This window comes from Salmo salar, chromosome 01 (genome assembly GCF_965601325.2).
Source record: "Salmo salar chromosome 01, fSalSal1, whole genome shotgun sequence".
Classification (NCBI taxonomy): domain Eukaryota; kingdom Metazoa; phylum Chordata; class Actinopteri; order Salmoniformes; family Salmonidae; genus Salmo; species Salmo salar.
In genome coordinates this window covers 83484921-83510728 of record NC_138291.1, presented here as the reverse complement: position 1 = coordinate 83510728, position 25808 = coordinate 83484921, and the positions used below count along the sequence as shown (strand labels likewise).

Genomic DNA, 25808 nt, shown 5'->3' with positions numbered 1-25808 from the left:
AGCCAGTTGCACTGTGATAAACATTTTGTGGGGGAAAAAGACAGAATTTCCCAGAGGGATTTTTCTTAATGTTAAAGATCCCAATTTTGTTTAAACATTTTAGCTTTTAAACGTTCACACCCCTATTCTAAATATAGTAACAATGAAATTATAAAATACTTACTATAAGATTTCACCTTCTTATAACTGTAAAGTAAATATGATCATTGTAGTGACAGTACAATATTTGCACAATTTAATAAAACTGACACTTTTCTGCCAGACGTCTTCTGAGGGAGATACCATTCAAATGTGTACAGCCTCGTTACAGCTTTAAGCACAAAGCAATTTAGTCAGTCTGTGACGAAGAGAAAGTGGTCTTGTTTCAATTCTACAAAATTATTTTGTATTTTTTCCTGTTGAGAGCTATAAATCCAGCTGAGAACTTCGCAGCGAGAGGAAACTGCTATTGTTGCATCCGATAGACTCCCGTTTCATATGCAAGCTCAGCTATGAGGTTCACAGGCACAGGAAGTCCTTTGTCCGGATAGGCCAGAAATTATGACGCGTTGCTCCCTATGCAAATTAACAATTTCCTGTGTTTGTGAACCTCACAGCTGCGCTTGCAATATGAATCGGGACAACCAGCGCTTTTAGAGAGTGTATAGCAATTGATGTGCTGTTCACAGGGTACGCTGTACACTGAAATATTGGTCAGAACCGATCCAGAACCGCTCTGTTTCGTAAATAAGGGACTAAACATTTAAGCGGTTTTAAAACCCCCTTCATAATGTGTGTTTTTTGCTCCGGAAAACCAACCCACAGTTTGTTTAGTTGGACTTAATCAGCATAGGAGTAGCTAACACATATTTTTATCCATGGCTGTTTGAAGATACGTAAGCCTCCAGCTCAGGGCATGACATGCCATGCCAAACACTCCAATTAAGTGTTTCAATTAATCTCACTGCTCCCCAATAGCACTGTTTGTCGCCAACCTTGATGGTAGTGAGAGTTTCAGACCTTGGAAAAGCTGCAGACAGTGGGCTTGTTCGACATTGTAGCTGACAGTGTAAGCAACTGCCGACTGACTGACAAATCACTTTCCATCATTAATAACTACTCAGTCATTATTATTTGTAGATCAGTCAGTCAATCACAATGCGTCACAGATTTGATCCGCTCAAACACGGCCATCGAGTGGTTATGGGGGAGGAGTAGTGTTTACGGTAGTAGGATGTTTACGGTAGTGTCACTGTGCTGTTTATTAGAATGACATGCTGATATGTTCATTTAACCTCAGTCTTGTGTCCTTCCATCTAGGCCGGGTTACTGTCAAGCACTTTGATAAATGCTGATATAAAAGGGCTTTATCAATACATTTGTTTTATTGAATTATTGATTAATTGATGCCCTTTATAAATCAATTTGATTTATAGAGGTAGTGAGTGGTTGAGTTAATGCCCTTTCCCTCCAGGAGATGATTTGATTGGTGCCTTTTCTCCTCTAGGAGTTGATCCTGCCACTGCTGCTGCTGTGCCTGCTGATTCTGATCAGCACCCTGAACCCACATGTCTACTACGGAGGCATCAGTACCATGGAGCTGGAGAGGGAGGACTACCACTTACTCAAAGGCCTGGGATACACCCCCATTAACAATGCCACCAATCACATCATGGAAGAGGTGGCCCAGGAAATGCGTAAGTAGGAGGATGGACATGAAGTGCGTAAAATGCTAATATAGGGGATATTGACTTGCTTTGGATTTGTCGCACAAATGCTAAAACGTTAGCATTTGGCGACTGTGACCAGGTTAACAAAACAAACCAAGGTATGGATTAAGCCCTCCCTGTCCCGGCATGGATTTAGCCTGAAAGCATTGCCTTGGTTTAGGCTAAGCATTGATTGTAGCCTGGAGGGAATTTATATGGGCCCTTGTCAAAAGTTGTGCACTATAACAGGAATACTGTGCTATTGGGGACGAGACACTATTTATGTCTGCCTTATTTCTTGTGATTTCCTGATTGCACTGTAGACTTGCAGGATCGCCTGGAGATGTTCTCTAGTGAAGAGGATCTGGAGAATGCCAGTCTTTATGAGCCCTCAGGCTACGTTGGGGTGGTCTTCATGGGCAGCACACCCACCTCGTACAGGTTGCGCTTCCCTTACAACCATCTGCCCCTGCCCAGCGACTACACTGAGTCTATTGGTGAGAGATGATTTTAATTTTGCTATAGATAAATAAAGTATTTATTTTTTAATTGTGAGCGAGAGTTGAGCCTATTCCTTCCTAATGTCCATTAGTGAGAGACAGAGTTTGACCCTACCCTCTTTGTACAAGCAGAACATCCCCAATACAATAGAAAGCCTTCCGCTTGGAGATGTATTGTTTGCATACTGCTAGATGATTATAAACTCCAAGATAATTCAAAGGATTGGTCACTAGTCCATGTACAGATGTGAGTTATGAAGGCAATAATGGAGTGTGTCTCTCTGTGTCTCTTTGTTTGTCCTCCCTCCCTCAGCCAACTGTTTTGCCAGCTCAGTGAACTGCAGAGCAGCTAATTACTGGTACTCTGGCTTCATCCGCCTGCAGACTCTCATCGACGCCGCCATCATACAGGTGAGACCAAATGTTATTTGTCACATGCGCCGAATACAACAGGTGTAGACCTTAAAGTGAAATGCTTACTTACAAGCCCTTAACCAACAATGCAGTTTTAAGAAAATACCTTTAAAAAAGTATGAGATAAGAATAACAAATAATGAAAGTGCAGCAGTCAATAACAATAGCGGGGCTATATACGCGGGGGTACCTGTACAGTGTCAATGTGCGGGGGGCACCGGTGTCGAGGTAATTATGTACATGTAGTTAGAGCTATTAAAGTGGCTATGCATAGATATTAACAGAGTAGCAGCAGCGTGGGGGGGGGGGGGGGGGGGGGGTGGGGTGGGGGGGGCGGGGCAATGCAAATAGTGTGGGTAGCCATTTGATTAGCTGTTCAGGGTAGAGGTCGACCGATTATGATTTTTCAACGCCGATACCGATTGTTGGAGATCCAAAAAAAGCCGATGCCAATTTTTATATATACATTTATAATAATGACAATTACAACAATACTGAATGAACACTTTTAACTTACCGTAAATTCCGGACTATAAGCCGCAACTTTTTTCCCACGCTTCGAACCCCGCGGCTTAAACAATGACGCGGCTAATATATGGATTTTTCCCGCTTTCAATTTTTTTTCTCTCCAAAAAAACACATTCTGTGACTTGCTCAGTTTTTTGCCGACATGAAGCTTTCATTAGACCAATGAAATTGCCGAACGGGTTAAGGTCAAACAACTTTTTTGTTTACTGTTTAGATTAAATCGAGCGCTCTCAAACTTCCCATCATTCTGATTACGGTAGTCATTTTGTCACCCTCATCATGGCAAAGACACGGAGAAATGCATATGATGCAGCTTTCAAGTTGAAGGCGATTGATCTGGCTGTTGGAAAAGGAAATAGAGCTGCTGCACGTGAGCTTGGTCTTAATGAGTCGATGATAAGACGTTGGAAACAGCAGCGTGAGGAATTGACTCAGTGCAAAAAGACAACTAAAGCTTACTGCTAATTTTTTATTTTTGTTACAAGCCGTGTTTCGTTAAAGCCTGTGTAAAGTTCATTAGTTTCAATGTACCGGTAGGCACATAAGCCGCACACCTGCGGCTTATAGACATGTGCGGCTTATTTATGTTCAAAATATTATTCTTTTTTTAAATTCAGTGGGTGCGGCTTATATTCAGGTGCGCTTAATAGTCCGGAAATTACGGTAATACATAAATAAAATAAATGTAGTCTCAAATAAATAATGACACATGTTCTATTTGGTTTAAAGAATGCAAAAACACAGTATTGGAGAAGAAAGTAAAAGTGCAATATGTGCCATGTAAAAAAGCTCAAGTTTAAGTTCCTTGCTCAGAGCATAAGAACATATGAAAGCTGGTGGTTCCTTTTAACATGAGTCTTCAATATTCCCAGTTAAGAAGTTTTAGGTTGTAGTTATTATAGGAATTATAGGACTATTTCTGTCTATACCATTTGTATTTCATATACCTTTGACTATTGGATGTTCTTATAGGCACTATAGTATTGCCAGCCTAATCTCGGGAGTTGATAGGCTTAAAGTCATAAACAGCGCTGTGCTTCAAGCATTGCGAAGAGCTGCTGGCAAACGCAGGAAAGTGCTGTTTGAATGAATGCTTACGAGCCTGCTGCTGCCTACCACCGCTCAGTCAGACTGCTCTATCAAATATCAAATCATAGACTTAATTATAATATAATAACACAGAAATACGAGCCTTAGGTCATTAATATGGTCAAATCATTTAGAAAACAAAACGTTTATTCTTTCAGTGAAATAAGGAACTGTTCCGTATTTTACAGAACAGGTGGCATCCAGGAATCGGGAGGATAGAGTTATGGTCAGATTTTCCAAATGGAGGGCGAGGGAGAGCTTTGTACGCGTCTCTGTTTGTGGAGTAAAGGTGGTCTAGATTTTTTTTTCCATCTGGTTGCACATTTAACATGCTTATAGAAATGAGGTAAAACTGATTTAAGTTTTCCTGCATTAATTAAGGTCCCCGGCCACTAGGAGCGCCACCTCTGGATGAGCGTTTTCCTGTTTGCTTATGGCGGAATACAGCTCATTGAGTGCGGTTTTTGTGCCAGTCTGTCTGTGGTGGTATGGAGGCAGCTATGAAAAATACAGATAAACTCTCTAAGTAGATAGTGTGGTCTACAGCTTATCATGAGATACTCTACCTCAGGCGAGCAAAACCTTGAGACTTCCTTAGATATCGTGCACCAGCTATTGTTTACAAATATGCATTGGCCCTCGCCCTGTTTCTTACCAGAGGCTGCTGTTCTGTCCAGCCGATGGAGTGTATAACCCGCCAGCTGTTTGTTCTTAATGTCGTCGTTCAGCCACGACTCTGTGAAACACAAGATATTACAGTTTTTAATGTCCCGTTGGTAGGATATACGTGCTTTCAGTTCGTCCCATTTATTTTCCAACGACTGAATGTTAGCTAGCAGAACGGAAGGCAAGGGCAGATTAGCCACTCGTCGCCTGATCCTCACAAGGCATCCTGATCTCTTTTCGCGAAACCTACGTTTCCTATTCCAGCGAATCACAGGGATCTGGGCCTGGTCGGGTGTCTGTAGTATATCCCTCGCGTCCGACTCATTGAAGAACTCCTCGTCCAATTTGAGGTGAGTAATGCCAGTTCTCATGTCCAGAAGATCTATTCGGTCATAAGAGACTGTAGTAGCAACATTATGTACAAAACAAGTTACGGACAACGCGAAAAAACAAACAAAATAGCGTGGTTGGTGAAGAGCCGATAAGACGGCAGCCCTCCCCCAGGCCCCATGTTTAACAGGTCAAAGGTTGTTGTAGAGATGTCTTCAGGATGTTCAACGTCAATCTTACTTGACCTCCTGCTTGGATGATTGATCTTTGAACCTGCGAAGGAGTCCCAAATGACCCCCTATTCCCTATGTAGTGCACTACTTTTGAGGGCCCATAGGGCCCTATGGAACCGTTTCGTATTTTATCGAACGAGCGGCAACCCTAAGTCTAAATATTGCTGTTACATTGCACAACCTTCAATGGTATGGCATAATTATCTAAAATTCTGGCAAATTAGTTCGCAACGAGCCAAGCGGCCCAAACTGTTGTATATACCCTGACTCTGCGTGCAATGAACGCAAGAAGTGACACAATTTCCCTAGTTAATATTGCCTGTGTATTGCTTTTAAGAAAGGCATTGATGTTTATGGTTAGGTACATTCGTGCAACGATTGTGCTTATTTCGCAAATGCGTTTTTGTTAAATCATCCCCTATTTGGCGACATAGGCTGTGATTCAATGATAAATTAACAGGCACCGCATTGATTATATGCAACACAGGACAAGCTAGTTAACCTAGTAATATCATCAACCATGTGTAGTTAACTAGTGATTATGTGAAGATTGGTTGTTTTTTATAAGATGAGTTTAATCCTAGCTAGCAACTTGGTGAACCACCACCGTCGGCGTTGTAGCCATGTTGTGAACAACAATAAAAATGACCGTGAGGAACAAACGTGCTCTTGTCTGTATCATGTTTAGATGTTTGTTCATACCAGATCCCTCACCCCCTAAAAGTAACAAGTTGGTCATTCCATACTTTGAATCAGGTAGCATTTATGTTAAAAAAAGGTGACCCATTTTTCCAGTGTCCAAGGGCATTGAAATATTTGATATTGATTTATACACTTTGTTCTGTTGGAATTTTGCTGCACTAGCATAACAGGTGGTCAGCCTGCCTCGCAGTTCCCTTGTGGAATGCAATGTAATCGGCCATAATCGGCGCCCCAAAATGCAGATTACCGATTGTTATGAAAACGTGAAATCGGCCCTAATTAATCGGCCATGCCGATTTAATCGGTCGACCTCGAATATATTTGATCAGGCTGTTCATTGTGGCCTGTGGAATTTTGTCCCACTGTACTTCAATGGCTGTGGGAAGTTTCTGGATATTGGCAGGGACTGGAACATGCTGTCGTACACGTGGATCCAGAGCATCCCAAACATGCTCAATGGGTGACATGTCTGGTGAGTATGCAGGCCATGGAAGAACTGGTACATTTTCAACTTCCAGGAACTGAGTACAGATCCTTGCGACATGGGGCCGGGCATAATCATGCTGAAACATGAGGTGATTGCTGTGGATGAATGACACGACAATGGGTCTCAGTATCTCGTCACGGTATCTCTGTGCATTCAAATTGCCATTGTTAAAATGCAATTGTATTCGTTGTCCGTAGCTTATTCCTGCCCATACCATAAAAAAAATAACCCCACCGACACAATGGAGCACTTTGTTCACAACACTGACATCAGCATACCACTCAACCACTCAACCACACCATACACGCTGTCAGCCACCTGCCCGGTACAGTTGAAACTGGGATTTATTCGTGAAGAGCACACTTCTCCAGTGTGCCAGTGGCATTCGGAGGTGAGCATTTGCTTGCTAAAGTTGGTTACAACGCCGAACTGCAGTCAGGTCAAGATCCTAGTGAGGACGACGAGCACACAGATGAGCTTCCCTGAGATGGTTTGACAGTTTTTGCCGAAATTCTTCGGTTGTGCAAACCCATAGATTCATCAACTGTCCGGGTGAGAAGCCCAGCCAATCAGTGAGTTTTTCCCCACAAAAAGGCTTTATTACAGACAGCAATACTCCTCAGTTTCATCAGCTATCCGGGTGGCTGGTCTCAGACGATCTCACAGGTGAAGAAGGTGGATGTACTGCCAAATTCTCTAAAATGACGTTGGAGGCGGCTTATGGTAGAGAAATTAACATTCAATTCTCTGGTAACAGCTCTGGTGGACATTCCTGCAGTCAGCATGACAATTGCATGCTCCCTCAACTTGAGACATCTGTGGAATTGTGTTGTGTGACAAAACTGCACATGTTAGTGGCTTTTTATTGTCCCCAGCACAAGGTGCACCTGTGTAATGGTCATGCTGTTTAATCAGCTTCTTGATATGCCACACCTGTCAGGTGGATGGATTATGTTGGCAAATGAGAAATGCTCACCAACAGGGATGTAAACAAATTGTACCCACAATTTTAGAGAAATAAGCATTTTGTGTGTGTGGAATTTCTGGGATCTTTTATTTCAGCTCATGAAACATGGGACCAACACTTTACATGTTGCGTTTATATTTTTGTTCAGTGTATATTAATGCTTGATCCCTGCCTGTGTCCTGTGTTCAGATGCAGACCAAGCGGTCAGTGTGGAGTGAGATGGACCACCTGCGTGTGGTGATGATGGGCCAGCCAGGGTCAGTGGAGGTCCAAAAATTCCCCCACGCTCTCATTTCCATCTACCTGGTGCTGGCTTTCACACCCTTCATCACCTTCCTCATCGTCAACGTGGCAGCAGAGAAGGAACACAGGCTCAAAGACACAATGACCATGATGGGCCTCTACGACTCTGCCTTCTGGTCAGTAGGATGATTTGTGTTTGTTAAAGTAACTGCTGTATACATTAATACTATATTGCCATAAAGAACCTCCAACAGTTAACCTCTCTTGGGGAGGTGGGACGCTAGCGGGTTCCCACCCACGGTTCACACTATTTAACAGCCAGTGAAAAATCAGAGTGCCAAATTCAAAACCACAAAATGTCATAATTCAAAGTTCTCAAACATACGACTATTTTACACCATTTTAACCTGTTTAGGATAGGGGGCAGTATTGACACGGCTGGATAAAAAACATACCCGATTTAATCTGGTTACCACTCCTACCCAGTAACTAGAATATGCATATACTTATTACATATGGATAGAAAACACCCTACATTTTCTAAAACTGTTTGAATGGTGTCTGTGAGTATAACAGAACTCAAATGGCAGGTCAAAACCTGAGAGATTCCTTTACAGGAAGTGGCCTGTCTGACCATTTCTTGAACTTGTTTTCCATCTCTATCATTTACTAAGGATCTCTGCTCTAACGTGACACTTCCCACGTCGTCCATAGGCGCTCAGAGCCCGGGAAAAAACAGAATGTCGTCATCCCAGCCCCAGGCTGAAACACATTATCGCCTTTCTCAAGTGGCCGATCAAGGGACACTGGCTTATGCGCGTGACCCCGACCGCCCCCGCCTTTGGGATTTTTTCCTCTGTTTGCTGAAAAGGAGATTCCCTGTCGGAATATTATCGCTTTTCTACGAGAAAAATGTCGTAAAAATGGATTTTAAACAGCGGTTGACATGCTTCGAAGTACGGTAATGGAATACTTAGAATTTTATTGTCACGAATTGCGCCATGCGCGCGACACTTCTTTACTATTTCGGATAGTGTCTGGAACGCACGAACAAAACGCCGCTATTCGGATATAACGATGGATTATTTTGGACCAAACCAACATTTGTTATTGAAGTAGCAGTCCTGGGTGTGTATTCTGACGAAGACAACAAAAGGTAATCAAACTTTTATAATAGTAAATATGATTATGGTGAGTGCTAAACTTGCCGGGTGTCTAAATAGCGAGCCCGTGATGCCTGGGCTATGTACTTAGAATATTGCAAAATGTGCTTTCACCAAAAAGCTATTTTAAAATCGGACATATCGAGTGCATAGAGGAGGTCTGTATCTATAATTCTTAAAATAATTGTTATGCTTTTTGTGAACGTTTATCGTGAGTAATTTAGTAAAATGTTAGCGAATTCCCCGGAAGTTTGTATGCTAGTTCTGAACGTCACATGCTAATGTAAAAAGCTGGTTTTTGATATAAATATGAACTTGATTGAACAAAACATGCATGTATTGTATAACATAATGTCCTAGGGTTGTCATCTGATGAAGATCATCAAAGGTGAGTGCAGCATTTAGCTGTCTTCTGGGTTTTGGTGACATTATATGCTGGCTTGAAAAATGGGTGTCTGATTATTTCTGGCTTGGTACTCTGCTGACATAATCTAATGTTTTGCTTTCGTTGTAAAGCCTTTTTGAAATCGGACAGTGTGGTTAGATTAACGAGAGTCTTGTCTTTAAATGGCTGTAAAATAGTCATATGTTTGAGAAATTGAAGTAATAGGATTTTTAAGGTTTTGAAAATCGCGCCACAGGATAGCAGTGGCTGTTACGTAGGTGGGACGAATTCGTCCCGCCTAGCCTAGAGAGGTTAAAGATACACGTCTCCTTAATATAACCACATTGTCCGATTTCAAAAAGGCTTTACGGCGAAAGCATAAAGTTAGATTATGTTAGGACAGTTCCAACACAAGAAAAACCACACAGCCATTTTCCTAGCCAGGACAGGCGTTACAAAAACCAGAAAACCAGCTAAAATTATGCACTAACCTTTGACGATCTTCATCAGATGACACTCCTAGGACATCATGTTACACAATACATGCATTTTTTGTTCGATCAAGTTCATATTTATGTCCAAAAACAGCATTTTACATTGCCTCGTGATGTTCGGAAAATATTTTGCCTCCAATACTGCCGGTGAATCAGCACAACAATTTACAAAAATACTCATCATAAACGTTGATAAAATATTAAACTGTTATTCAAACACTTATTGATGAACATCCCCTCTATGCAACCGCTGTGACAGATTTCAAAAAAGCTTCACGGGGAAAGCACACTTTGCAATAATCTGAGTACTGCGCTCAGAAAAAGACATCAAGCAATACAGATACCCGCCATTTTGGAGTCATCTAAAATCATAAATAGCATTAGAAATATTCACTTACCTTTGATGATCTTCATCAGAAGGCACTTCCAGGAATCCCAGGTCCACAATAAATGTTGTTTTGTTCGATAAAGTCCATAATTTATGTCCAAATACCTCCTTGTTGTTTGCACGTTCAGTATGCTACTCCAAATGTAGGAAACGCGGGCAACATTTCACGACGAAAAGTCAAAAAAAGTTATATTTACGTTCGTTCAAACATGTCAAACGTTGTATAGCATCAATCTTTAGGGCCTTTTTAACTTAGAACTTCAATAATATTCCAACCGGACGATTCCAATGTCTTGAAAAACATTTTGGAACACAGCTACCCCTCACGTGAATGTGCGCCAATGAACTCATGTGCTTTCCTGAGTCAACAACTTCCAACTTCCTCTGTTCGCTTTCTGTTTACCATCGACACCTCAAACAACTTTCTAAAGACTGTTGACATCTAGTGGAAGCCTTAGGAAGTGCAAAATGAACCCTAAGTCACTGTGTGTTCGATAGGCAATGACTTGAAAGGACTACAAGCACCAGATTTCCCACTTACTGCCCCCTACCCAAGAGAGGTTAACTGACTCAATGATGGAGGCTGGCGTACCATGTGCCAAGCTATGTTGTTAAATAAATAACATTATTAAGGCTTTTTACATCACCCCACATAAGGGTGGCAGGTAGCCTAGTGGTTAGAGCGTTGGATTAGTAACCGAAAGGTTGCAAGATGAAATCCCTGAGCTGACAAGGTAAAAATCTGTCGTTCTGCCCCTGAACAAGGCAGTTAACCCACTGTTCCTAGGCCGTCATTGAAAATAAGAATTTGTTCTTTACTGACTTGCCTAGTTAAATAAAGGTAAACATTTTTTTAAGAGAGTCTGAGGGGAGGATTTTTACATAATTTATGTTATGATATCTGCTTTTTTTTCTCTATAAAGGTGTGTGTGTGTTGATGTTTCAACAGGCTATCGTGGGGCCTGCTGTATGCAGCTCTGGTCACCACCATGTCCATCCTCATGTCCATCATCGCTACCTATACAGCCCTCTTCCCCAACAGTGACTTCATCGTCATCTTCCTTCTCATCTTCCTCTACGGCATCTCCTCTGTGAGTACCTCTAATGAGCCCTGGTTGGTTCATGACATGTCATTTACTGTGTGTTCAATTAAATCCCTGAAACAGAAGAACAGAGTTGAAGTTCAGACTGTTCTAAAAGATAGTATACAGTACCAGTCAAAAGTTTGGACACACCTACTCATTTCAGGGTTTATCTTTATTTTTACTATTTTCTACAGTACAGAATTATAGTGAAGACATCAAAACTATGAAATAACACACATGGAATCATGTAGTAACCAAAAAAGTGTTAAACAAATCAAAATATATTTATTGCTTCAATGCCTGGTATGGCAACTGCTCGGCCTCCGACCGCAAGGCACTACAGAGGGTAGTGCGTACGACCCAGTACATCACTGGGGCCAAGCTTCCTGCCTTCCAGGACCTCTATACACGAGCAATGGACAGTAGACCGGTGGAAATGTTTTCTTTGGTCCGAGTCCAAATTTGGGATTTTTGGTTCCAACCGCTGTGTCTTTGTGAGACGCAGAGTAGGTGAATGGATGGTCTCCGCATATGTGGTTCCCACCGTGAAGCATGGAGGAGGAGGTGTGGGGGTGTTCCGGTACTCCTTTTGGGTGTCGGTACTGTTTATATTTAGGTGCAGGAGCTACACTACTTTTGAGCTAATATTCTATAAGAGGAACAGGAGCTCAAGCAGTAGAACATTTGAAGTTCCAGTATTCCGCTCCGGAGAGCTCCTGCCCAAGTCAAGCACTGCTGCTATAGAAGTGAAAAGTGTTTGCGTGTGATCAGGGGTGTATTCATGCCGCCAATTCTGTTGAGAAAAATGTCTTAACCTGAAGCAAACGGAACAAAACAGGAATAAACTTACCTGAATTTGTGCAATAGAAACTCACATTTGCAACTGTTGAATTAATGATTACACCCTAGATCAGGTAGATGCATGCAATAGTGTGCAAGGCGTTTATGAATGTGTCTGTTGCCTTGATTACTCAAAATTCTTTCAACCTGTGAACATACGTTGTGAACTTTCATTCATAGTCTAGGTTGTAGCAACCTCATGATGGGTTCAGGGAAAATTTGAGTATCTTGTAGTAGCCTAAAGCTATCGACATTACATACGTTTAGGCTACTACATGATCACTAGCTGGCTACCACCTGGTTACTCAACCCTGCACCTTAGAGGCTGCTGCCCTATTTACATACACATGGAATCACTGGCCACTTTAATAATGGAACACTAGTCACTTTAATAATGTTTATATATTGCTTTACTCATTTCATATGTATATACTGTATTTTTGTCAATTCCACTATGGCATTGCTCGTCCTAATATTTATATTTCTTAATTCCATTATTTTACTTTTAGATTTGTATGTGTTGTTGTGAATTGTTAGATATTACTGCACTGTTGGAGCTAGGAACACAAGCATTTCTCTACACTCGCAATAACATCTGCTAAATATGTTTATGTAACCAATTTTATTTAATTTACATTTAACTGGATGAATAGAATATGAATGACAGTCATCCAATATGCTGTAATAGAAATAAGGCCATGTTCATGAAAAAATAGAGTTGAAGTCGAAAGTTGACATTCACTTAGGTTGGAGTCATTTAAATTCGTTTTTCAACCACTCCACCAATTTCTTGTTAACAAACTATAGTTTTGGCAGGTCGGTTAGGACATCTACTTTGTGCATGACACAAGTAATTTTTCCAACAATTGTTTACGGACAGATTATTTCACTTATAATTCACTGTATCACAATTCCAGTTGGTCTGAAGTTTACATACACAAAGTTGACTGTGCCTTTAAACAGCTTGGAAAATTCCAGAAAATGAGTCATGGTTTTAGATGCTTCTGATAGGCTAATTGACATAATTTGAGTCAATTGGAGGTGTACCTGTGGATGTATTTCAAGGCCTACCTTCAAACTCAGTGCCTCTTTGCTTGACATCATGGGAAAATCAAAAGAAATCAGCCAAGACCTCAGGAAAAAAAATTGTAGACCTCCACAAGTCTGATTCATCCTTGGGAGCAATTTCCAAATGCCTGAAGGTACCACGTTCATCTGTACAAAATAGTACGCAAGTATAAACACCATGGGACCACGCAGCCGTCATACCGCTCAGGAAGGAGACGCGTTCTGTCTCCTAGAGATGAACGTACTTTGGTGCGAAAAGTGCAAATCAATTCCAGAACAACAGCAAAGGACCTTGTGAAGATGTTGGAGGAAACAGGTACAAAAGTATCTATATCCAAAGTAAAATGAATCCTATACCGACATAACCTGAAAGGCCGCTCAGCAAGGAAGAAGATACTGCTCCAAAACCCGCCATAAAAACGCCAGACTACGGTTTGCAACTGCACATGGGGACAAAGATGGTACTTTTTGGAGAAATGTCCTCTGGTCTGATAAAACAAAAATAGAACTGTTTGGCCATAATGACCATCGTTATGTTTGGAGGAAAAAGGGGGAGGCTTGCAAGCCAAAGAACAACATCCCAACCGTGAAGCGTGGGGGTGGCAGCATCATGTTGTGGGGGTGCTTTGCTGCAGGAGGGACTGGTACACTTCACAAAATAGATGGCATCGTGAGGAAGGAAAATTCTGTGGATATATTGAAGCAACATCTCAAGACATCAGTCAGGAAGTTAAAGCTTGGTCGCAAATGGGTCTTCCAAATGGACAATGACCTCAAGCATACTTCCAAAGTTGTGGCAAAATGGCTTAAGGACAACAAAGTCAAGGTATTGGAGTGGCCATCACAAAGCCCTGACCTCAATCCCATAGAACATTTGTGGGCAGAATTGAAAAAGTGTGTGTGAGCAAGGAGGCCTACAAACCTGACTCAGTTACACCAGCTCTGTCAGGTGGAAAGGGCCGAAATTCACCCAATTTATTGTGGGAAGTTTGTGGAAGGTTACAAGAAATGTTTGACCCAAGTTGAACAATTTAAAAGGCAATGCTACCAAATACTAATTGAGTTTATGTAAACTTCTGACCCACTGGGAATGTGATGCAAGAAATACAAGCTGAAATAAATAATTCTCTCTACTATTATTGTGACATTTCACATTCTTAAAATAAAGTGGTGATCCTAACTGACCTAAGACATGGCATTTTTTACTAGGATTAAATGTCAGGAATTGTGAAAACAGATGCAAATGTATTTGGTTAAGGTGTATGTAAACTTCCGACTTCAACTGTATAATCTTTCCTCATCTTAAACGGGACAGACCGCCACTGGTGTGGGTGTGTGTATGTGTGACACCGACTGGCTCGATTCTGTCCTTTGTAGCAAAATTTGAAGTTGTGATTTTTACATTGGATAAAAGTAGAGACTCATAGCTGGATAATGGTATATCATACACTGCAGTTATGCTTTGAAAGTTGATAAACTTGTAACTCCACTTATGAGAAAATGGCCCTTGAATGTTTGGGTACACCTACTGGAGAGCTCTTCTTTGTCTATACCCATTCATCATGGTTTACACCCTTTTAAGCCTTAGCCCCACCCATCTTTTTAAGGATTCACATGTGAGGCCATGTGCTAAACATAGTGAGTAGTTTAGTAAACAACCAAAGATTGAAATACTAAAAGTGGTAAGTAGTAGCAAAAATACACTTTATCTAGTCCATGGCCTATATCCTAATCTGACTTTGGGGCAGGTCATGTTCTTCACCTTACCATCTCTGGTAAACACACACCATATCAAACAAAATCAAAGTTTATTTGTCACATGCACAGGATGCAAAAGGTGTAAATGATACAGTGAAATGGTTACTTGCATATTTGAATAGTAGCAATATCAAAAATATAAAGTGTCCATGTAAATATTTTATATTTATTAGATGATTCCTACCCAGACACAATTGTCTAAATTGATGGGTCATGTGAAAGAAGTGCTGTAACCACCCCCCAGCCACATCTAGTTAAGTGTATGGGTCACTATTGTCTAAGCATGTTCATGAAGTACAATAGATGACCATAATCACACCTGGCTAACTTGGTGGATCATGTAATCATCTGGCGAAGTAGAGTCTTTTGTTTAGACATGTAGCTAGATAAACAATGAACCTAAGGTTGCTTTCAAGACAACTGGGAACTTGGAAAAATACGAGGTCAAATCATGGCATCAGTGCTCTTCAGGTCGGAAAGTGGGGACTCTATAAAGAGGCCCGAGGTTCCGAGTTGAATGGCTGCAACAACAACAAAAAAATCCCAGTCGGAGCTCGTTTTCTTTTTCCTGAGTTCCCAGTTGTTTTGAATGCGGCAATAATCCCAATCATAACTACTGGCAATACAAACTGATTGTCATAGCTAGCTACTATGCATGAATCTGCAGGTAGCTAAAGCTAACTAACTAGGTTCAATGTTAGCTAGCTAGCTAACATTAGGCTATGACTAGCAATGCAAATGGCTTTCTGAGATACAAATAATATTACTACACAGATCATACAAGTAACGCTAGCTAGCGAGCCAGCCAGCTAACATTAGCTAGCAAATGTTATCTAACAGTACTCTTTAACTTGCAATGAAAACAACTTTCTGACAAAATTAGAAATTTATAATATTTGAAAATGTAGCTAGCTAGACTATATTACCCGTATACATGGATGAACGCTTCTCCCTCTGTCATGGATGCCTTGGTTGCCCTTAAATTGAAGCTGTAATCCGGAGACAGGTGTTTTATACAACAGCCTTCTGTGTGTTCTCTTTTTGACTCACTCTGCATATTTGAAATCAAAAGCCAGAATTTTCTCCCATATCCTTAGCTAGCATACTCTGCTTTCACTGGGCATTCCACTGATTTCAAAACTCTGTTAACTTCTTCCGTGACAACAACAATGTTGATTAGCATTTGAGAAAACTCCACAATGTCTGGTTCAATGAAAATGTTTTAACTTAAATCAGGGATTTCCTTATAGTCTGATTCATTTTCAAAGTCCGAGAGAGTCAGCATGGCACAATCGTACTCCAGAAAGTGGAGAGCAGTACAGTAGCAACACTTTTGCTGTTCTTCATGATATCTTTCAAAAAAGACACAGTAGTAAGGATTACCAATACATACTGAGCAGCTCATGTTAAAGACAAGCATGCTACATGGCAGACCAATCCTTTCTCCTCTCTTAGCATGTCCAGATCATCCATTATCTTAGCCAATCATGGCTAGCGGGAAAGTTCCTGTCTTTTTCCGTGGCTAAACCAACTAGGCCTGTAATTGTATTTATTTATTCAAATTTACGGATGGCATAAAAGTTAGTTATTAAGGCACATGAAAGTTCACATGTTCCAGAAGGCATTTCTGCCAAAAAAAATGCATTTTGATGAATAAAAAAAATAAAAATGCCTCTTGTGAAGTAGTGATGTGCGACATATGCCTAGTTTCCTAGGTTTGGACACACGTACTCATTCCAGGGTTTTTATTTATTTAGACTATTTTCTACGTTGTAAAATAATCAAAATATATTTTTGCTTCTTCAAAGTAGCTACCCTTTGCATGATGACAGCTTTGCACACTCTTGGCATTCTCTCAACCAGCTTCACCTGGAATGCTTTTCCAACCGTCTTGAAGGATTTCCCACATATGCTGAGCATTTGTTGGCTGCTTTTCCTTCACTCTGCAGTCCAACTCATCCCAAACCATCTCAATTGGGGTGAGGTCGGGTGATTTGAGGAGGCCAGGTCATCTGATGCAGCACTCTATCACTCTCCTTGGTCAAATAGCCCGTACACAGCCTGGAGGTGTGTTGGGTCATTGTCCTGTTGAAAAACAAATGATAGTACCACTAAGCGCCAACCAGATGGGATGGCGTATTGCTGTGGTAGCCATGCTGGTTAAGAGTGCCTTGAAATGTAAATAAATCACCAACAGTGTCACCAGCAAAGCACCATCACACCTCCTCCTCCATGCTTCACGGTGGGATCCACACATGCGGAGATCATCCGTTCACCTACTCTGCGTCTCACAAAGACACGGTGGTTATAACAAAAAAATTATGTCCATTGCTCGTGTTTCTTGGACAAGCAGGTGTCTTATTATTGCCGTCCTTTAGTAGTGGTATCTTTGCTGTAATTTGACCATGAAGGCCTGATTCACGCAGTCTCCTCTGAACAGTTGATGTTGAGTTGTCTGTTCTTGAACTCTGTGAAGCATTTATTTTGGCTGAAATTTCTGAGGCTTGTAACTCCTCTGCAGCAGAGGTAAATATGGGTCTTCCATTCCTGTGGCGGTCCTCATGAGCCAGTTTCATCATAGTGCTTGATGGTTTTTGCGACTGCATTTGAAAAAACTTTCAAAGTTCTTGACATTTTCCGTATTGACTGACTTTCATGTCTTAAAGTAATGATGGACTGTCCTTTCTCTTTGCTTATTTGAGCTGTTCTTGCCAGAATATGGACTTGGTCTTTTACCAAATAGCCCTATCTTCTATATACCACCCCTACCTTGTCACAACACAACTGATTGTCTCAAAGGCATTAAGAAGGAAAGAAATTCCAGAAATGAACTTTTAACAAGGCACACCTGTTAATTGAAATGCATTCCAGGTGACTACCTGAGTTGAGAGAATGCGAAGAGTGTGCAAAGCTGTTGTCAAGGCAAAGGGTGGCTACTTTGAAGAATCTCAAATATAAAATATATTTTGATTTGTTTAACACTTTTTACTACATGATTCCGTGTGTGTTATTTCATAGCTTTGATGTATTCACTATTATTATAATAAAAATACAGAAAGAAAACCTGCAATAAGTAGGTGTGTCCAAACTTTTGACTGGTTGTGTGTGTGTGTTGTGCCTTCGGAAACTTTCCCCACATTTTGTGACGTTACAGCCTTATTCTTAAAAGGATTCAATCAACAAAAAAATCTCAGCCATCTGCACACAATACCCCATAATGACAAAGTTAAAATAGGTTTTAGAAATGTTTGCAAGTATATTAAAAACAGAAATACCTTATTTACATAAGTGTTCAGACCCTTTGCTATGAGACTCGAAATTGAGCTCAGGTGCATCCTGTTTCCATTGATCATCTTTGAGCTGTTTGTACAGCTTGATTGGAGTCCACCTGTGGTAAATTTCAATTGATTGGACATGATTTGGAAATGCACACAACTGTCTATATAAGGTCCCACTGTTGACAGTGCATGTCAGAGAAAAAAAACAAGCTATGGGGTTTGGAATTGTCCGTAGAGCTCTGAGACAGGATTGTGTTGAGGCACAGATCTGGGGAAAGGTATCAATTCATTTCTGCAGCATTGAGGGTCAACAAGAACACAGTGGCCTCCATCTTTTTTAAATGGAAGAAGTTTGGAACCACCCAGACTCTTCCTAGAGCTGGCTGCCTGGCCAAACTGAGCAGTCGGGGAGAAGGGCCTTGGTCAGGGAGGTGACCAAGAACCCGATGGTCAATCTGACAGAGCTCCAGATACCCTGTGTGGAGATGGGAGAGCCTTCTAGAACATGGGTGGGCAACTCCAGTCCTCAAGGGCCTGATTGGTGTCACACTTTTTCTCCATCCCTAGCAAACACAGCTGATTAATCAAATTTCATTCTAAACTGATGATCATGATTAGGTGATTATTGGAGCCAGGTGTGTTAGCTGGGGCTGGGGCAAAACTGTGACACCAATCAGGACTGGAATTGCCAAACCCTGTTCTAGAAGGACAACTGTTTTTGCAGCACTCCACTAATCAGGCCTTTATGGTAGAGTGGCTAGATGGATGCCACTCCTCAGTAAAAGTACAAGACAGCCCTCTTGGAGTTTGCCAAAAGGCACTTAAAGACTGTCATAGAAGCAAGATTCTCTGGCCTGAGGAAACCAAGAAAGATTTAACTCTTTTGCCTGTATGCCAAGCGTCGCGTGTGGAGGAAACCTGGCACCATCCCTACGGTGAAGCATTTCTTTCACCCGTCTCTCCTTCATTCCTTTCTCCGGTGCGCAGTGAGAGAGTCTGACAACAGTTTAATTAAATATGTTTTGTTGTGAAAACATCATACTATTAATGTTCTCAAACTGATTTCACTTGGTTTCCCAAATTAAACACTGGGTAGCTGAAGGAACAGGGTTGGAGAGTCCATGGCACACACAGTTTAGGCGGAATATCACCTGTGGAGTAGCCTACCCGACATGAGTGAAACAAACTGGCGGGAAAGTGGCCGCCATTTGCTAATCGAATGCATACGGATGTCTTTTTTTCTCTTACAACTGTTCCTGCCCATTTGATAATGGGCCATTCTAAATCTAAACTAATTTGACATGTTAGTAAAGACAATGTTTAAATTGAGAATAGCCTGATGGGTGAAAATATGATCCATATTTTGTTGTTACCGCTTGAATTTAAAATTGATTAAATTGAGATTGTGTGTCACTGGCCTACACGCAATACCCCATAATGTCAAAGTGTAATTATGTTTTTATAAATGTTCAAATTAATTAAAAATGAAGAGCTGAATTGTCATGTGTCAATAAGTATTCAAACCCTTTTGTTATGGCAAGGCTAAATAAGTTCAGGAGTAGAATTGTGCTTAACAAGTCATGTAGTAAGTTGCATGGACTCACTCTGTAAGGCAATAATAATGTTTAACATGATTTTTGAATGACTACCTCGTCTCTGTACCACGTACATACAATTATTTACAAGGTCCCTCAGTCGAGCAGTACATTTCAAACACATTCAACCACAAAGACCAACTTGGTTTTCCAATGCCTCACAAAGAAGGGCACCTATTGGTAGATGGGTTTAAAAAAAAAAAAAATGTAAAAGACATTCGCTCTCCCCTTGAGCATGGTGAAGTTGTTATTAATTACACTTTGGATGGTGTATCAATACACCCAGTCACTACAAAGATACAGGCGTCCTTCCTAACTCAGTTGCCAGAGAGGATGGAAACTGCTCAGGGATTTCACCATGAGGCCAATGGTGACTTTAAAACAGTTAGAGTTTAATGGCTGTGATAGGAGGAATCAACTGAGGATGGCTCAACAACATTGTAGTTACCCCACAATGCTAACCTAAATAACAGAGTGAAAAGAAGGAAGCCTACAGAATAAAAATATTCCTAAACATGCATCCTGTTTGCAGCAAGGCACTAAAGTAAAACTGCAAAAAAAATTGCTACGAAATTAACTTGTCCTGAAAGTCTTGAATACAAAGTTTATGTTTGGGGAAAATCAAACACATCACTGAGTACCACTCATCATATTTTCAAGTATGGTGGTGACTGCATCATGTTGTTATGGGTGTGCTTGTCATCGGAAATGACTAGGGAGTTTATAAAAAATAAATGGAATAGAGCTAAGCACAGGCAAAATCCTAGAGGAAACCCTGGTGCAGTCTGCTTTCTAACAGACACTGGGAGACAAATTCTCCTTTCAGCAGGAAAATAACCTAAAACACAGGGCCAAATATACACTGGAGTTGCATACCAATACGACATTGAATGTTCTTGAGCGGCTTAGTTACAGTTTTGACTTAAATCGGCGTGAAAATCCATGGCAAGATTGAAAATGGCTGTCTAGCAATGATTAACAAACATCTTGACAGAGCTTGAAGAACATCTGTTATCACTTTTCAAAGGTGATTCTAGCATGTATTGACTAAGGGGTGTGAATACTTACGTAAATTAGTTTAATTTTCAATAAATGTGCAAATAAAAAATAATCAACATGTCACTTTGTCATCATGGGGTATTGTGTGTAGATGGGTGAGGAAAAAAAACAATTGAAACCATTTTGAATTCAGGCTGTAGCACAACAAAATACCTCAAGGGGTATAAATACTTTCTGAAAGCACTGTATATAAACTCAGCAAAAAAACAAACGTCCTCTCACTGTCAACTATGTTTATTTTCAGCATATTAACATGTGTAGATATTTGTATGAACATAACAAGATTCAACAACTGAGATATAAACTGAACAAGTTCCACAGACATGTGACTAACAGAAATTGAATATTGTGTCCCTGAACAAAGGGGGGGGGGGGGGGGGGGTCAAAATCAAAATTAACAGTCAGTGTCTGGTGTGGCCACCAGCTGCATTAAGTACTGCAGTGCATCTCCTTCTCATGGACTGCACCAGATTTGCCATTTCCTGCTGTGAGATGTTACCCCACTCTTCTACCAAGGCACCTGCAAGTTCCCAGACATTTCTGGGGAGGAATGGCCCTAGCCCTCACCCTCCGATCCAACAGGTCCCAGACGTGCTAAATGGGATTGAGATCCGGGCTCATCGCTGGCCATGGCAGAACACTGACACGCTGGCCATGGCAGAACACTGACATTCCTGTCTTGCAGGAAATCACGCACAGAACGAGCAGTATGGCTGGTGGCATTGTCATGCTGGAGGGTCATGTCAGGATGAGCCTGCAGGAAGGGTATCACATGATGGAGGAGGATGTCTTCACTGTAATGCACAGCGTTGAGATTGCCTGCAATGACAACAAGCACAGTCCGATAATGCTGTGACACACCGCCCCAGACCATGACGGACTCTCCACCTCCAAATCGATCCCGCTCCAGAGTACAGGCCTCGGTGTAACGCTCATTCCTTCGACAACAATCGCGAACCCGGCCATCACCCCTGGTGAGACAAAACCACGACTCGTCAGTGAAGAGCACTTGTTGCCAATCCTGTCTGGTCCAGCGACAGTGGGTTTGTGCCCATAGGCGACGTTGTTGTCGGTGATGTCTGGTGAGGACCTGCCTTACAACAGGCCTACAAGCCCTCAGTCCAGTCTCTCTCAGCCTATTGCGGACAGTCTGAGCACTGATGGAGGGATTGTGCATTCCTGGTGTAACTCGGGCAGTTGTTGTTGCCATCCTGTACCTGTCCCGCAGGTGTGATGTTTGGATGTTCCGATCCTGTGCAGGCGTTGTTGCACGTGGTCTCCCACTGCGAGAACGATCAGCTGTCTGTCCTGTCTCCCTGTAGCGCCGTCTTAGGCGTCTCACAGTACGGACATTGCAATTTATTTCCCTGGCCAAATCTGCAGTCCTCATGCCTCCTTGCAGCATGCCTAAGGCACGTTCATACAGATGAGCAGCGATCCTGGGGATCTTTCTTTTGGTGTTTTTCAGAGTCAATAGAAAGGACTCCCTAGTGTCCTAAGTTTTCTTAACTGTGACCTTAATTGCCTACCGTCTATAAGCTGTTAGTGTCTTAACGACCGTTCCACAGGTGCATGTTCATTAATTGTTTATGGTTCATTGAACAACCATGGGAAACAGTGTTTAAACCCTTTACAATGAAGATCTGTGAAGTTATTTGGATTTTTACGAGTTATGTTTGAAAGAGAAGGTCCTGAAAAAGGGCCGATTTTTCTTTTTTCGCTGAGTTTATTTATATTTAGCAGACGCTTTTATGTGCGTGTCAGAGGAAAGATGTCTGAAAAGGTTTTAAGGCCAAGATTTCTATTTAATGTGCCATGTGTGTCACAGATTTGACCAGAAATTAACTTCTTAATTTCAGTTAGCATTGGATGCTGTTAGCTTTTAACTCCCCTCTAGCAATAGATTTGACGCTGCATTTGGTTGACTTGCATTGGTTGTGACAGGCCATAACAAAGGGATTGTTCACTTTTTTTAAGTGTAGATTATTATTTACTTACCTAGAATGTTCCATCCGATTTCAAACCTCAGTGAACTACCTCTTTAAACTCTTGTATTTTATCCTTCCCCAGATCTTCTTCTCCTTCATGCTGACCCCTCTGTTTAAGAAGCCAAAGTTTGCCAGTACTGTGGGCTCAATGCTGACTGTGGTGTTCGGCTGCCTGTCCCTGTTCACTGTCCTGATGAAGGACTTCCCCCAGCCGCTGGTCTGGGTTCTCTGTCTGCTGTCCCCCAGCGCGTTCTCCATCGGCATTGCCCAGGTAACCAACCTACGCAACGCCCGTGTCGTGTTCATTAAGCACCAAACGGGATTAAACAGACCGAAACAGGGAGCAACTACCTGGACTTGGCCAATAGAAGCGCATATTTTCTGTGGTGAAACGGTGCAAAGTTTGGTAACAGAATCACAGAACAAACAGCACAAACCGTCATTCTGTTACCAAACTTTGCATCTGCAAATCTGTTCAAGTAAATGTGTTTTTGTAAAATGTTCTGTGGAAATTGTTAAGTTATTCTTGTACATAAAGTTGAATGGTTTGTTTAACTTTGCAATCATTGGTTTTTGTTTGACATACATTTTAAAATGAAAAAACGGACTCACAGCATCAGCCTGTTACCATGGAGTTGCCCAACATTTTATTGTCAAGGTTGTCCAGAACAGTGTGCAATGTTTACGGAGTCCACCCCCCATGTAATAAAGCTATTCTGTTCTATTCTCTGTGTGTAGGTGGTGTACCTGGAGGCCCAGGGGGACGGAGCTGTGTTCACTACCTTGGCCAACGGCCCCCATCCCCTCTACGCCCCCCTTCTCATGCTCGTCCTGGACTGTATACTCTACCTGCTGCTGGCTGTCTACCTGGACCAGGTCCTACCAGGTACTGTTTTGACTTCTCCTCAACACATGAAGGAAGTATTGATTTCATTCAACCTTTACTCATACAGTTTGGTCTTAGTTGCGTAAATTTATTTTAAGAGCGACCTGTCTATTTATCTCAAATGACCTTCCGTATTCCTGTATCCTTTGTGCAGGTGAGTTTGGCATGCGGCGCTCCCTGGTATACTTCATGAAGCCATCCTATTGGTCCAAGCGCAGTAAGCGCTACGTCGAGGTGAGCTCTGTCTACGAGACGGAGGTGAATGGGGCCCCAGGAGTGGATGAGTCTGTGGAGCCCGTCTCTCCGGAATTCAGGGGGAAAGAGGCCATCCGGTAAGAGCCTCCCCTTTATACATTTACATTTTTGTCATTTAGCAGACGCTCTTATCCAGAGCGACTTACAGTAGTGAATGCATACATTTCATACAATTTCATGCATTTTTTTTTTTTTTTGTAATGGCCCCCCGTGGGAATCGAACCCACAACCCTGGCGTTGCACACACCATGCTGGCGTTGCAAACACCATGCTCTACCAACTGAGCCACAGGGAAGACTTATACCCTTTCCACACTACTGATCTAAGCCAAGCTGTACTGGGCTGGCCTGGTTATGCATCCACCATAGTTGCTGGAGGTGTCCTGTACGATGGGTGTAGTTCAGTGGAGACTCCTCAGAGGAGGAAGGGGTTGACCATCCTCCTCAGTGAATTTCATAAGAACAAAAATGGTAAAACATTAAAGTTATCTTTTTTAGATAAAACTATACAAAATATTATCAAATGTTATTTGTCACATTTGCCGAATACAACAGGTGTAGACCTTACAGTGAAATGCTTACTTACAAGCCCTTGACCCTGAGACTAAACACCTCCCTCTGCAACTGGATCCTGGACTTCCTGACGGGCCGCCCCCAGGTGGTAAGGGTAGGTAACAACACATCCGCCACGCGGATCCTCAACACGGGGGGCCGCTCGGGTGTGTGCTCAGTCCCCTCCTGTACTCCCTGTTCACTCATGACTGCATGGCCAGGCAACACCATCATCAAGTTTGCCGATGACACAACTGTGGTAGGCCTGATCACCGACAACGATGGTGCGAGGACAGCAACCCCCCCTCAATGTGAACAAGACAAAGGAGCTGATTTCTGGACTACAGGAAAACGAGGACCGAGCACGCCCCATTCTCATTGACGGGTCTGTAGTGGAGCAGGTTGAGAGCTTCAAGTTTCTTGGTGTCCACATCACCAACAAAATATCCTTGTCCAAACACACTAATAAGACAGTCGTGAAGAGGGGATGACAAAGCCTGTTCCCCCTCAGGAGACTGAAAAGATTTGACATGGGTCCACAGATCCTCAAAAGTTTCTACAGCTGCACCATTGAGAGCATCCTGACTGGTTGCATCACTGCCTGGTATGGCAACTGCTCGGCCTCCGACCGCAAGGCACTACAGAGGGTAGTGCGTACGGCCCAGTACATCACCAGGCAGTGTCAGAGGAAGGCTCTAAAAATTGTCAAAGACTCCAGCCACCCTAGTCATAGACTGTTCTCTCTGCTATCGCACGGCAAGCTGTACCGGAGTGCCAAGTCTAGGTCCAAAAGGCTTCTTAACAGCTTCTAACCCCAAACCATAAGACTCCTGAACTGCTAATCAAAGGGCTACCCAGACCCCTCTTTTACGCTGCTGCTACTCTGTTTATTATCTATGCATGGTCACTTTAACTCTGCCTACATGTAGATATTACCTCCACTAACCGGTGCCCCTGCACATTGGCTCTGTACCGGTACGCCCTATATATAGCCTCGCTATAGTTATTTTACTGCTGCTGTTTAATTATTTGTTACTTTTCTTTTTCTATTTTTTACAGATTTTTTTTACTTAACCAAAAATGCAGTTTTAGAACAATAAGTGTTAAGGGCTTGTAAGTAAGCATTTCACTGTAAGGTCTACACTTGTTGTATTCGGCGCATGTGACA

The 25808-nt window shown here is 42.0% G+C and overlaps 1 protein-coding gene across 4 annotated transcripts in view; it reads left to right on the top strand.

Moving 5' to 3' along the window:
• abca5 (ATP binding cassette subfamily A member 5) overlaps positions 1-25808 on the top strand; it is a 100920-nt gene that overhangs the window by 18020 nt on the left and 57092 nt on the right. For all 4 annotated transcript variants that reach the window (XM_014212922.3, XM_014212913.3, XM_014212904.3 and 1 more), the window contains 8 exons: positions 1487-1676; positions 2012-2185; positions 2502-2599; positions 7794-8023; positions 11227-11368; positions 23031-23219; positions 23687-23834; positions 23989-24166. In XM_014212922.3, the coding sequence (XP_014068397.1) occupies positions 1574-1676; positions 2012-2185; positions 2502-2599; positions 7794-8023; positions 11227-11368; positions 23031-23219; positions 23687-23834; positions 23989-24166 (1262 nt within the window). In that variant the 5' untranslated portion in view covers positions 1487-1573. The remainder of the gene's footprint in view (positions 1-1486; positions 1677-2011; positions 2186-2501; positions 2600-7793; positions 8024-11226; positions 11369-23030; positions 23220-23686; positions 23835-23988; positions 24167-25808) is intronic.